The sequence below is a fragment of the Clupea harengus genome, chromosome 2 (assembly GCF_900700415.2).
Source record: "Clupea harengus chromosome 2, Ch_v2.0.2, whole genome shotgun sequence".
NCBI classification, from domain to species: Eukaryota; Metazoa; Chordata; class Actinopteri; order Clupeiformes; family Clupeidae; genus Clupea; species Clupea harengus.
The window spans coordinates 28,051,225-28,065,856 of NC_045153.1; the positions used below are offsets into that span (position 1 = coordinate 28,051,225).

Sequence of the window (14,632 nt, forward strand, 5' to 3'; positions counted from 1 at the left end):
TCTTGACTCATACGTAGTAAGTGTATTTGCATTTTTGTATTAATGCAATATATGTAAACTTCTGATACCCGGACCCATTTGAAAGTTCAGACATAGATATTATTGTTCAGACATAGATAGTATTACAGCTGGATCTCTTTTAAGTCTGCATAAAGTCAGCCCTGCGGAACAGTCCATGTAAACAGCCCAGGAGGTGGTGAGGTGTGGCTGAGGGCCAGGGAATGTGTTCATTTGTGTTGGGCTTGATTAGTTGGAGAGATGTGTGATGTTCTTGGCCTGGCTCTCCACGACCAGAATCCGAGCCTGGCTGAGTGTCAGGCCGGTGTTGAGAGCAGAGGCGCATAGGTGAGCCAGACACTTGTTAGCTAATTTCTCCGCTAACTGCTGCCTGATGGCACGAGGTAGGCCTCTGTACTGTAAATGTTTGATGTGTAAGCTTACCTCCGTCACCGGCAGAGCAATCACAGGCGTATTGGTTCAGCTGCCTGAATTTGGACTTCTGAGAAACACCGGAGACACCGGAGTGGCGGGAATAGAACGGCTCCACAAACTTGTCGTGTGATTTGTTCGGGAACGCTGTGAAGACAATACACGCAGATCACTTTCCAATTCCAAATACTCTTGTAAAGCAATTAAGCCTTTTTAAACTGCTGAATGCCAAGCAGACAGATGATGAAATGACTCAGGGAATAAGGGAGAGGAAACAAAAAGCAAGATGGCGGCTTAGAGCTGTAAACAGGCCCGGGCTCACTCTGCACCAGGTGTTTGGAGGAGAGGATCAATTAGCCTGAGATTGATTGCGCTCTCGGGTGGGAGGCATTCTAAGAGGGGTGCCCATTCCGCGTCGAGTCGAGTCACGCTACGTTTTGAGAATGGCAACGCCGTGCTCTGGTCCTCCGTCCAGCCCAGCCCATATGCTGTCCGGATATGGGTCCCCCCCTCAGCCCAGATGGAGCATAGCCGAGAGCGCTAATTGATTAACGGGCCGCGCCACCGATGCGGACAGGAAATGGAATGTTAGTGGTTTAGTGACTCATCCCTGTTGCCAGGCGCAGGAGGGTTTGTGATGCACGTCACACAAAGCTTTATTGCACCAATCTCTCTGGCTGAGGCGGTGTTTTGTTTTGCGTGATTTTGCTTAACCCTGAGATTGACATAGAGTGAGAGAGGGCACTTTTCTCTCATATTCTCTTCATCTCTCACACACTGAGTGTGTGAGAGATGGAGAGAATATGAGAGAAAAGAAAGAAAGAGGGAGATGGAGAAACTAAGTGCTTGCTCTACTCCATTTGATATCCCTCCCCTTGCTTTAAGTATTATTAAAAAGGAGACACAATAAATGTCTCATAAACCCAACCGTGGACCTTGCACCACTCCAAATAAAATCCTTCTTTGTGTTGGAAAAAATGGAATCGGGCCCAGCAAAGTAATTGTAGTTGTTGAAGTCTGCGGCCTTGCACAGGAATGACAATATCAATACATTTTCCTCAGTCCATAGCCACTGTGAAGTCCAGTGTGCGTTCAGAGGACCCTGTCCTTGTCCTGTGTGCAAAGCTCCTCTCATGGAAGACCGTACTGAGCTGTCCATTTAGAATTTTCTTATTCTTAATAGTGAATTGTATTTTGTAAAAAAAAAAATGCATTGACAAGAGCATGGGCAAGCATTGATAAACAGACAGGAAGACGCTAGAACCGTCCCTGGATATGTTTACTCATTCTGTTTATCAAGTGCTCCTGCAAAATCAGAGGATGAGTCAAAACTCATTTTGTGATGTGCGTTGAAATCTCATTATGGTTGTATTGCAACCTTCGAGTCTTGGCACTGACACATCTCCTCCGTGTTGAGCCCCGGCACGGTGCCCACGTTAGCGCACACATCCGCTGGCAGAGTGACACTTAAATATTCCACTCTGCCAGCGTCGCATTTGCAACACAATGTCCTTTGACAGTGGCATTTGCTGTGTTATGTCCCTTCCCCCCCCATGATTGAGCAACACAGATGTGTGTAGCTTATATTGTGTGAGCTGCTGTTTGTCAGGTCAGTTGATGAGGTGTCCGGAGAGGGAGCGCTTCTTATTGATATCCAGGCCGGCTCTGTGTCTCTCCCCCGCCTCTGCTGGTGTCTGGGCTGCCCATATTACTGCCATAAATCCCCCCTCTGCTGATTGTTATGGTCATTGTGTGTGCTGTGAGAGATGGTTATTATCCCTGGCCCTGGTTGCTGGTGTTTTATGTGTGCGTTTCTCTCTTCTTTATCTCTCCATTCTCTGTTCGTTCGTTTTCTTTTTCTTTCTTTCTCTCTCCTTCCCTTTCTCTCTCACAACATCTTTTTTTCTCTCTGATCCCCTCACTCTCTCCCTCCTTCTCCCACTCTCTCTTGCATTCCCCCATGCCTCTCTCCCTCTTCCTCCTTCTCTCTCTCTCTCTCTCTCTCTCTCTCTCAGGGACCCGATCACTGTGTGAAATGTCGACACTTCAAAGACGGCCCCAACTGTGTGGAGAAATGCCCTGATGGAGTGCAGGGAGCCAACAGCTTCATCTTCAAATACGCCGAGGCCAACAACGAGTGCCACCCCTGCCACGGCAACTGCACTCAGGGGTATGTGAGAGCACACGTGCTGCTTATGTTCCTCTTCATGTGTGTTCCAGTGTCACAGCTCAACGCGGGCTGTTGTCATGTACTTATCAGCGGTGGAAATCTACCTGTGCCACTCAAGTCTCATAAAATATTATTACATGTTAGAGTTCATCTAGTGGAGCTGTTTGGGGTTGGTAAATTAAGCAATATAGTACGAGTGCGAGTGGGGTAGGTAAGGGATATTCCCACGGGTGGTGTTCGGCCGTAGCCACGAGGCCGGAGGCGATTTGAGGTGATTTATTATTAGCTGTGAAAAGTCCGAGTGGGGATGTCCTGGGATATTCCAACTCATGGAACGTCTCTTGTCCAATCAGAAACAGCTAAATAATTCAATAGAACCCAATTGTTTTATAAGTATTTATATATTACTGTTCAACTGTGTCCAAAATAACTATGTGACTTTGCCCAATTCTATGGGTGCTAAGGGGACTTCCAGGCAAGTCAAACATTACAAAACATTCTCCCATGACCACCTAAAACTGGCATGTGGCCATGGCATTTCCTTTCCACTGAGCACCATAAAATGCAGGTGCCAGTGCTCCCACTTTAAAGCTCTATAGGGGCGTCGCTGTGTGTTAAGTGTGAGCAAGAAAAATGTCCTTTCCCATCCTCATCCCCTCCCACTCTGACTTAAAAGGCTTCTTGCTGGACCTCTGGATCATATCCCTCCCCCCTATATATCTGCAGTGACTGTCATCTCTTGACAGGCTAATGTAGGTTAGTAGTCGATGAGACACTGCCTGATGGCCTAGCTGCAGGAGGAGTAGCACTCGCTTGATCTGCTTGTCAGGCTTACAGAGGACTTTGATCAGTGGGAGAGGGTATCCATTACTTAACAATGGAGGGATGGGGGAAGAGAAGACTGACGCTTGCCACGGGTTGAATTGGAAACACACTCCATACAGTGGCTGATGCAACCCACTGATGCAGACCCCGCTGGCGTGGAAGTTAAATAGCATCTAATATCACAGAGTTTTAAAGAGAGGCACTGGCAAGACCACAGATGTAGGCAACACACATACCAGTGGTAGAGCGGACAGGAGTGTCGAGAATATAATACAGAGAGGAGAGAGACACTCAGAGACCTGAAGAACATCAGAACTCATTTACAGAACATAACAATTCTGCATGGGGGGGGGGGAAACAGCAGGTGCTGTTGCTAAGAAGGGAAATTTGGATGTGAGGAAGGCATTTTTTTGCGGATAAAGAATAGAGGAGATGGCTCTTGGCTTGGCCCATCACAGAATCCCCTCAGAGATCAGAGAGCCGGCTGCTTTAATGAGTGCCATCCGTTCCATACCTAACAAGGCTCCTGTCTGGGAGCCAAGCTCCTGTGAGGTGACGTCTGCAGAAGTGGAGTGGACCTGTCTCTCTCACCACTCTGCTGCAGTATTGTGTCTGTGGAATACAGTGGCAGGATTGCTGTCTACAGTGTCTGCATATGCTGTTTGAAATGGCTGTACACCAGGAGAGTCTTCCAGATTCAGATTGCTTATAGGGGGCCTTATTTTGCACCTATATTAACTCATTATGGACTGTTTTTAATTGCCTCTGTCTTTTTTTCAGCTGTCTTGGACCCAGACTACAAGACTGCATTGGCATCATGGACAGGTAAAGTGTGAGACTCTAAATGATCTGTTTTACAGGAAGGCTGCTATCCCTTACAATGTTTACTATCAGGCATGGGTCCCATGGAGGAAGAGTAGCTTCATCCCTCTTCATCCCGCCTCCTCGCTCTTGTGCCCGCTGTCCTTCAGCCTGTATGTGTGCCTTTCTCAGACGGGCACAGACCTGCGTTGTGTTCTTTACGGCACCTGCGTGGTGCTGTTGATGCCCATTCTCAAGCTGGCCTCGTCGGCGGCTGGCTGGATTCTGGGCACATCGTCAGCAGCGGGGAGTCAGTGGGTTTAGAGCTGCTCGTTTGCTGCAGGGCACTCTGTTCCTCTTCACGGCTCCTGGGTACAAGGTTATGACTCTCTCGCTCTCGCTCTCTTCCTCTGTCTCTCTTTTTCTATCTCTCCATGCCAGTGACGCAAGCATGCTCTCTCTCTCTCTCTTTCTCTCTCTCTCTCTCTCTCTCTCTCTCTCCCTGAAGTGGCATAAATTAGTGAGTCCAAATTTGAGCAATTATTCTGCACATTAAAGCAAATATTTTATCAAATGCGATTGCATTGGACCAGAGGGCACTCTATTGCACTTGTCTGATCACAGCTGCCGCTTGTGGTATCTCTCTCTCTCTCTTTCTTTCTCTCTCTCTCTCTTTCTCTCTCTCTCTCTCTCTCTCTGTCTCTCTCTCTCTCTCTCTCTCTCTCTCGCTCTCTCTCGCTCTCTCTCTCTCTCTCTCTCTCTCTCATTCCACTCCGTATGAAGCGGCTCCATGCAGGAGCCCATAGAGTGGTAGTGACACACAGAGCTGCGGCGCTGCTCAGGCCCTCATGCTCTCGGTGGGGAGGAGGAAGAGGAGGAGGAGGAAGAGGAGGCATCAGCGTAGCTCCCAGCAGCTTGTGCCATAATGAAGACCTGATCAAGAGGAACGCGACACATTATTTTGAGTCATGGCTGTTTTTGAGCCCATAGAGCAAAAAAAGGCCCGGCAGGAGGAGAAATGGCAAAGAGGGAGAGAGAGAGAGAGAGAGGGAGAGAGAGACAGAATATAAGAGAGAAATGAAAAAGAGAGACGAGAGAGAGAGAGAGAGAGAATGAAAGGGAGAGGATGAGACAGAAAGCAAGAGGGCCCAGTCTCTTGTGATTAATGGCTAGCTGTGAGGCCAGTGTGTGCGTGTGTGCGCGTGTGTGTGTGTATGCGTGTGTGTGTGTGTGTGTGTGTGTGTGTGTGTGTGTGTGTGTGTGTGTGTGTGTGTCTGTGCCATGTGCACTCCTCATGATAAATTGACAGTATTTTGCCTTTGTTCTCCTAGGGGGAAAGGAACAAAATGCCACTAACTGCTCTGAGGAAATAGATTTGCAATTTCAAATCCTTCCTTTTATTAGCTGTGAGGATTGGAGATGGTGGAGGAAGCGGAATTATGATGATGACGATGAAATAAGCAAAGTGAAACATGTGTTTGGGGGGGGGGGGGCATCATCCATGAGTAAATCCGTGTCTAATATGACTACAAATAGATGAACACGTGGAAATAAGTGCGTGGGACAAAGTGAGACAAATGGTAAAAACTCACATCTGCGACACAAAACAGAACATCTGTTGAGCAGTATTTGGGAAGGGTCAGGGCTGAAAATCCACTTGCAAAACAATCCTTCATTGGTTAGTACCGTGTTTATGAATCCTCTCTCGCCCCATGTGATCTGTAAATCCTTCATTGGTTAGTCCCGTGTTTATGAATCCTCTCTCGCCCCATGTGATCGAAAATGTAGCATCGTCCCGGTTTCATTTGTCCAGTAGATATCATGCTTTCATACATACACGTCTTCTGGCGCTCATTTCCCACTACTGTTAACTGGTAAACATGAGCAGACGCTGCCTGCCACCCCTAATACATGGTGCATTGGGTTATATCCCTGCCATTTCAGTGGAGTCAGGTTCAGACCGCTCTCAATACATCTGAGCGTTTCATGTGCTCTCACCCGCACACCTGCACACTAACAGCACGAATTGCACCACAGTTCAACAGATAAAGTCCTGCATGTGTGTGAATGCTGCCCAAGGAAGGGACTGCAGGCATAAATGGTGCCTAATTTATAGTTTCCAATAAAGGCCCTGTGGGAATGCACGTCTCCATTGATCAGTCCAGGCCCCAGTAACAGATGGACTGAATAGATAAGATGGGAGGCAATGAAAGGGGTCGCAGCACAAGGGGAAAGCCCTCTCCACAGATGGAAGTGATAGGCCCAGACAAGGCTCCGGGTGCCAAAACGTAGTGTGGCCGTTTTGATGCTGATAGCCGCTAACAAATGTCTCTATCGGATGTCGTCAGATCAAAACAAGCCTCTCAGTGCTTAGTGACGGGATAGAAGCACAGAGACGATGTCAGAGAGCCACTTAGTGTCGGGAGCCAGAATTGTCTGGTTCTTGTTCAAAGACAATAGCTGAGATACATATCTTAACTAAAAAGGATACTGAAATGTTTATTCTGTCTCAGAAAACCGTATTCATAAATAATGTCCTAAATAATGTATTCTGTTCTTTATTTATCGTCCATCTTTATTTACCCCAAGTCATGTTTATTCAAAGCACACAACAGGACCAAACTAACAGGTAGCCTATTTTTCTGTGAACATGACCAAATTAGAAAAGAATTATACAAAAAGAATCTACCGATGCAGAAAATGAGATAGTCTGGGTTGCTTCTTTGAGGCCGACGCACTCACCCTGTGTTCTTCTTTGAGGCCGACGCACTCACCCTGTGTTCTTCTTTGAGGCCGACGCACTCACCCTGTGTTCTTCTTTGAGGCCGACGCACTCACCCTGTGTTCTTCTTTGAGGCCGACGCGCTCACCCTGTGTTCTTCTTTGAGGCCGACGCACTCACCCTGTGTTCTTCTTTGAGGCCGACGCGCTCACCCTGTGTTCTTCTTTGAGGCCGACGCACTCACCCTGTGTTCTTCTTTGAGGCCGACGCACTCACCCTGTGTTCTTCTTTGAGGCCGACGCACTCACCCTGGGTTGCCTCTTTGAGGCTGATGTGGCCAGGTGCCTCAGCTGTGCTGCACTGGGCCCTGTGGGAGTCCTGCCCCGCCCCTGCCTGCCTGTCTGTTCCTCAGCTACTCTAACCTCCCCACACCTGTGGCAGCCGGTCACGTGAAGAGCAGTTGGTAGCAGTCACATCCAAAACGCTCAGGCTGGCTGGGTACACTTGTTTCTGTTGGAGCAAAATGTGACATGCTGTGACGCAACGTTTGTGCTGTTTTAGAGAGCTGGTGATTGTTGAGTGTATAGAGTTGAGGTGGGGGGGTGATGTGCTGTTTTAGAGAGCTGGTGATTGTTGACTGTATAGAGTTGAGGTGGGGGGGTGTTGTGCTGTTTTAGAGAGCTGGTGATTGTTGAGTGTATAGAGTTGAGGTGGGGGGTGTTGTGCTGTTTTAGAGAGCTGGTGATTGTTGAGTGTATAGAGTTGAGGTGGGGGGGTGTTGTGCTGTTTTAGTGAGCTGGTTATTGTTGAGTGTATAGAGTTGAGGTGGGGGTGGGGGGGGGGGGGGGGGTTGTGCTGTTTTAGAGAGCTGGTGATTGTTGACTGTATAGAGTTGAGGTGGGGGGGTGATGTGCTGTTTTAGAGAGCTGGTGATTGTTGACTGTATAGAGTTGAGGTGGGGGGGGTGTTGTGCTGTTTTAGAGAGCTGGTGATTGTTGACTGTATAGAGTTGAGGTGGGGGGGTGTTGTGCTGTTTGAGAGAGCTGGTGATTGTTGACTGTATAGAGTTGAGGTGGGGGGGTGATGTGCTGTTTTAGAGAGCTGGTGATTGTTGACTGTATAGAGTTGAGGTGGGGGGGTGTTGTGCTGTTTGAGAGAGCTGGTGATTGTTGACTGTATAGAGTTGAGGTGGGGGGGGGGTGTTGGAGCACACATGACATGTCACGCTCATTTATGAGATCACTGAGTCTGAAGTCAGTGTTGAGCACCACAGCGGTAGTCATGTGACCTCACAGATGAGCTGATGCCAGGGTTAGACACGGCAATTGTGGGCTTCTTTTTTCGCCTGTCACATCACTGAATTAGGCCGTCCAAATGTGAAGAATCCTAGGAGTCATGCCGACTTCATTTTCATAGAAATGCGAAGGCCTCAGGATAGAAGAGGGACCAGGAGCCATGTGTGAATGTATTTTCTTGTCTTCAAAGGATATTTTGGAGACATATAAATATGAAACGGTGGTGCAGCCAACACGGAGGAAGGATACTGAATATGCCCAGTAACTAGGACTGTCCAGTCCTGTGAGCCCTACTTTTCAGAACATTCTGGCATTGTTCGGCGTTTGAAATGATACAGTTATAAATAACAGGATTCTCTAGTGAGCATAGGAGAAAGAGTGTTTGTGGAGCACTGCAGTTATACAGACATCTCTCTACTAAAGATTTAGTTTAGCAATTTAGTTAACTAACATACTGTATGTATGTTATGTTACAAGAAGTCGTATATATGTTCTTCGAGGTGCACGCTAGACAGCACACAAGAATACACTCCAGCATCCTCTCGGGGTTCCGGAGCGAGTCGTACCCCATCTCTCCTCTCGTTTCCCGTCCACTGAGCTGAGGAAGCTGGAGTGGACGTGGGCCTCCTGAGGTAGGCTGGGTGGAGGAGTTGGGCTGGTGATACACTGCTGAGAGGAGACAGAAATGTCAAAGGTCGTCGCATTCTCTAGCCGTCCTGACTGCTGGGTGGTTTAGTCACGCCAGAGGAGCCCGGTATACATACAAACAGTATGGGGCCAGTTGGCAGTTATTCTGAGCGCCTCCCGTGGCATTTGCTTTAAAGTGCTTTGCGTGTGTGCTTTATGTATTTGTATGAGCTTGGTGTGCTGTACATGTATGACAGCCCTTTTCAATACCCAGCCAATAAATGTTTTTGTATATTTATGTGGGTGTTGCAACAAAAAACACGAATGCACTACACATACAACACACCCACTCATTTTCACCCAGTCACATACATTAATATTGTATACACATAAACACAGCACTACTTAATGATTTGTTTTGATGTTGCGGGCTACTGATCATTTTTAATTTAAAAATAAAATACTTCCTACTCATATGCATACTAGTTGCACTCTCACAAACACACTCACACAGTATGCAAGGACACTGAGATGTACAGTGTATAGAATAGAATAGAAAAGCCTTTATTGTCATTGTATTTGCATACAATGAAATTTGGAGTAGATGGAGTTCCGCATCATCTCACAGGCCATGGTTGAAGTGAAATACAAAAGAATTACTACCTAATCAGGGCTTCTCTTAGCTGAAGCACACTACTTGTGGTTTCTCGGATTGTTCCGTAAACACAAAGGCACAAAACGCCCCGATACCAAAGCCCATGTGAACACATCCCCATACTAAAGCCCATGTGAACACATCCCCATACTAAAGAGCCTCGGCCCATGTGAACACATCCCCATACTAAAGAGCCTCGGCCCATGTGAACACGTCACCATACTAAAGCCCATGTGAACACATCACCATACTAAAGCACATGTGAACACGTCCCCATACTAAAGCCCATGTGAACACATCACCATACTAAAGCACATGTGAACACGTCCCCACACTAAAGCACATGTGAACACATCCCCATACTAAAGAGCCTCGGACGTGACATATGAAAGCACCTAAGACACATTCTTTATGCAGAGTTTGTCAGGGGTGGGAAAGTGTTGCTCCCGTTTCTATTATGCATTTTGTTCCGACTCGTCTTGGTGACTGGTGGCAAAGATCTGGAGTTCACGAGGCAATCTCCCCCCACGCGTCTCGCTCTAAAGGCATAGTCTGGTTCAGAATCTGTGTTCTAAATAATTCATTCACCACACATACCCCTGCAACAATGGCTTCCGTGAATCACATTTGCAAAGTCCAGCATTTTTACCAATTTACAGGATATATAGTCCATTTGGGAGGGTGTATGGGATGCAGGCTTTTCATTATCTCAGTGTTCCCTAAACTTTGCAGGAGTTTGGTGGGGAAAAGAAAAAGCATCTCCACACAGACAATGGCTTTTTTTAGACGCCACCTTTTTCTGCTCTGCGGCAGGGAGGAGGAGAGAGGCCGGGGCACCGTTTCGGCACGCGCCCCAGAGATGAAGTGACTTGAGTGCGATGGCATTTAATGGGATTGGCCTCCTCCTCCTCCTCCCTCCGCCTCTCTCTCCTCTCTCCGTGATGCATGGATGGGGGCATGGAGTGCAGGCTGGCGCTGCTGATTCGGAGAGCCGCGGTGCCGCTGCCGCCGCCGCCGTGCCATGCCCCCGCTCAGCCTGCTCTGCAGAAGCAAATTAGCGGCGTTATTAAAAGGAGAGGAAATGTAGCGCCGCTAATTCACACAGTCTGGCTGCCCCCGAGCGCCAGGATCAAATCAGTGCCCTGATGCCCATTTCTGAGAGACGGCTCCAGATCAAGACGTATCTCCAAATGTGATGTGTGCGACATCTCTTTTCTCCTCTCTCCTCTCTGTCTGGCTCTTACCCCCTTACTTCCTCATTTAAAACCGAACTCTATGCCAGTTATAGTTCATTTATGTGCGAGTCTGTCTGGTTCTAGCATATTAAAGACTTCCCCATAGCCATGAATAGGAAAGCTTGTGAACGCTGTTGTTTTCTGGAGCATTTCAGCTTTATTAATAGCGATACCTTCTCTGTGCTTCTAGGACTCCACTGATAGCCGCTGGGGTGATTGGTGGTCTGTTTGTGGTGGTTATCGTGGGTCTGAGTGTGGCTGTGTCCTTACGCCGCAAGAACATCAAGAAGAAGCGAGCCCTGCGCCGGTTCCTGGAGACCGAGGTAAGAGACCTTCTACTGTAGCTGTGTATTATACAAACAACACTTAAAAAACTAGTTCACCAAAAAGATACACAAGTTCGTGTTAGTGTGTATATCGGCCCCAGTGCGTGTAAGTGTAAAAGATGGCCTCCTTTCTTTCCTACCCCCCATGTAAACTCAAAGCGTTTCTCTCCTGGTCAGCACTTTTCAGCAGTGTAAAGCTGCCATTCGCTGGTCATACTCAATCAAGCTGGAAGCCCGGCTGTCCATTCTGAAAATAGACGCGCTGCCATTCTTGGTGGCTGTCTGTCTCAGTGACGCCACTCAGCAGTGTGCAGCGCACAGCAGGGAAGGCTGTCAGGGACAATGTCTTCGTGTCCCTGCACAAGCCCATTCCATCCATCCTCTGGAACAGATCGGGAGGCTGTCCAGCACTGAACATCCATTTCCATTAATTGTCAGAGGCTCTGTGCTACCAGGAAGCCTTACTGTAGATTTGTGCTCCGGTGTTGATAACAAGTGTGCTATCAACCCTCTATGTCGCTCTCTTTCTCTCTGTGTCTGATTCTAATGGATAGCCTTATATCAGCCGTCCCCCTTAGGCCACTTCTTGGGAGTGCTGCTGCGTCTTTGTCAGACAGACTGGAGACCCTTAACCACTGTCCAGTGGACTGACTCATAATATTAAGAGCCACTACTAGCATTAGATGGGCATTGGGGAACACTTCTAAAGCAGGGCCGTATAGCTGTGGGTACTTGCATGTCTGGTGTTGTATGTGAGTGTTGATGACGCATGTGTGGGTGGGTGTGTGTGTATGTGTGTGTGTATGTGTGTGTGTATGTATGTGTGTGTGTGTGTGTGTGTGTGTGTGTGTGTGTGTGTGTGTGCCTGTGCATTGCTCCCCGCAGCACGCGTGAATAATGATGAGCGTGGCGCGGCTGCGCTGCAGTCACTGGAGAGGCCTCTCAGGCTGAGTGGGCCTGCAGGAAACGTGCCGTATTAAAGCTCTTAAAGCCTCCGCCGAGACGCCAGCCCAGACATACCACACCTCACCTCCACTCCCGGTCCCCACAGCGCTGCAGTAGCCTCTTGACACGCGGATGCACTAATCACAAGATGGCTGACTTTTTTTACCCTCTTTTTTCCCATTATAGCCTCCACTTCAACCCCTCTCGCACTTGTCTTCACTGTCTGCAAAACCCTATTCATCACTTACTCCCCAAGTCATCTATCTTTCTCTGTTTCCCTCTCTCTTTTTTCTTTCTCCTCTCTCTCTCTCTCTCTCTCTCTCTCTCTCTCTCTCTCTCTTTCTCACTCATATATGCACACTGGTACTAGAATCAGGGTAACACGTTGTGAATTAGAGCAACAGAATCCAGCTTTTGTCTTGTCTTCAGCCCTTATTCCACTGGGTACTGACTGGTTGTTTGTATGCAGATGGTGTAAGACTGGGTTTAGGTGAGTGGGCGGATGGGTCTGCTGCTTGCCTGTGGGGCTGACATGCCCTCTATGTGTTTGTTTCTGCATGTGCACATCTGCAGGCTGTGTGCTACTAATCTTTGCCCTCATCGCAAAAGCTGCAGAATCACGGCGGTGGATAAGGTCAAAAGAACTAGCACAGCGATCAACAAATCCAAAAGAATTTCTTCTAGGGCTTTTCTGGGTGCCAATGGGAAAGCACCCTGTTAGTGTAGATCTGAAGAATAATTGCCTGACTTCACTTTATGTTGAAGTAGTTGAACCACCTTTTTCTTACTGATCGAAATAACACAATTGATCCTTAAGAATAATGTAATACTATGACTATATACATCTGAATTTCAGGACCCCGGACAGCTCCCTTGCTTGGTTTCAGCACTGACAGTATGGACAGCTCCCAGCAAAATCTATGATCAGTGCTTACTCTTGATCCTCCTCCTGTGGCCCTGTGGTCACTCCCCTTACCACCCTCTTACTGTGCTCTCTCCTCTTCTCTATCGTCTGCTCCCTCTCCCTTTCTTTTCATCTTGTGTCCCCTCTCTTCTCTTTCCCCATCTCTCCCTCTTTCTTTTTTTCTCTCTCTCATCCCCATTTGCCTGCTCTTTGCTCCTCTGTCCAGGGCACTTGATTTAGAATTCCATTTAAATGAAGAACAGCTATTGTTTTTTAATCAGGCAGCGGTGATGAGACAGGGAACGCGGCAATGGCTGAGGGGAAGACTGATTTACTCTCTCTCTCTCTCTCTCTCTCTCTCTCTCTCTCTCTCTCTCCCTCTCTCTCTCTCTCTGTCTACCCCCTTGTGGAAATGAAACAGTGAAAGCACTGTGCTCCCCCCTCAGCAGCCGCCTTTATTATCCTTTCTCTCATCTTCCCCTCGCTCCCTTCTTCTTTCTGTGTGTCTCTCTCTGATTATCCTTCTCCCTCCGCGCTCTGCTTTGATGCATCTCTTCCCTCTTATCTCATAAATTCTTTCAGTGATCCCGCTGTGAAGGACCATTTCCACCAAATCAGTCAAATCTCGCCAAAGATGGAGAATCTTAATATAGAGAGGATATGTGAATAAAGCCATTCTGTGTGCTGGTAATTAAATCTACTGAACAGGACTGTGCCTTTATTCTGTAATACCCACTGACGCGGTGGCTGTATTTTATCGCCTTGCCCAGCTGGTGGAACCCCTGACGCCGAGCGGAACGGCCCCCAACCAGGCCCAGCTGCGCATCCTGAAGGAGACGGAGCTCAAGAGGGTGAAGATCCTGGGGTCAGGAGCCTTTGGCACTGTCTACAAGGTAATGCCTCCCCATCACAGCAGTGTACATCTAAGCAGACCAGGAAGACAGAGTGACAGAGGTGAACAGTCTGGCAGTACAATGATGTGTATTTGAAGGACCGACTTACCAGAGTAGCGATGAAAGCAACTGATGAACAACCACATCTTGCTGTAGTTCGATGACATATATGAACCCATTCTATTACTCATCTCCCTGTCCTTCTCTTCCCCCACCTAGGGTATCTGGGTTCCCGAAGGGGAGACAGTGAAGATCCCGGTGGCCATAAAGATCCTGAACGAGGCCACAGGACCCAAAGCCAACGTGGAGTTTATGGACGTGAGTGACCTTCTCTGCTGAGTCAGTGTGTTTCTCAGGCAGTCCAAGCAGCGGACGGTCCCCATCCCCCCCCAACGCCATGTCACTCTAGCGCACCCATCTCAGACCCCCCCGCCCCTCAGACCAACCCCCTCCATGAACCACCACACTCCCCCTGTACATCAAAGGGAAAAATGTATGTGAAAACAGAAATGAGCTGAATCGCTGCTTGATGATGCAATGGCAGAGAAACCCATTCCCTTAGCCCTTTTCCCAATCCGCCTTGATATCTGACTGGTAAAAGCTGCAAGCTGCGACAGCAAAATGGGTCTTTATTTTGGTCCTATGAAGATCAGCAGGTCAGCAGGCTTGTGTGTGTGTGGGTGTGTGTGTTTCTATATGTGTACCGTCTGAGTGGCTTTTTATGTGTGTGCACACAAGCATTTGTGTGTGTATATACATGTGTGTGTATATATATATATATATATATATATGTATATATGTATGT

General features: G+C 48.0%; 1 protein-coding gene across 2 annotated transcripts in view; it reads left to right on the forward strand.

Moving 5' to 3' along the window:
- LOC105907911 (receptor tyrosine-protein kinase erbB-4) overlaps positions 1 to 14,632 on the forward strand; it is a 235,156-nt gene that overhangs the window by 186,709 nt on the left and 33,815 nt on the right. For both annotated transcript variants that reach the window (XM_031559659.1, XM_031559666.1), the window contains exons 15-19: positions 2,445 to 2,599; positions 4,205 to 4,249; positions 10,950 to 11,082; positions 13,705 to 13,827; positions 14,047 to 14,145. In XM_031559659.1, the coding sequence (XP_031415519.1) occupies positions 2,445 to 2,599; positions 4,205 to 4,249; positions 10,950 to 11,082; positions 13,705 to 13,827; positions 14,047 to 14,145 (555 nt within the window). The remainder of the gene's footprint in view (positions 1 to 2,444; positions 2,600 to 4,204; positions 4,250 to 10,949; positions 11,083 to 13,704; positions 13,828 to 14,046; positions 14,146 to 14,632) is intronic.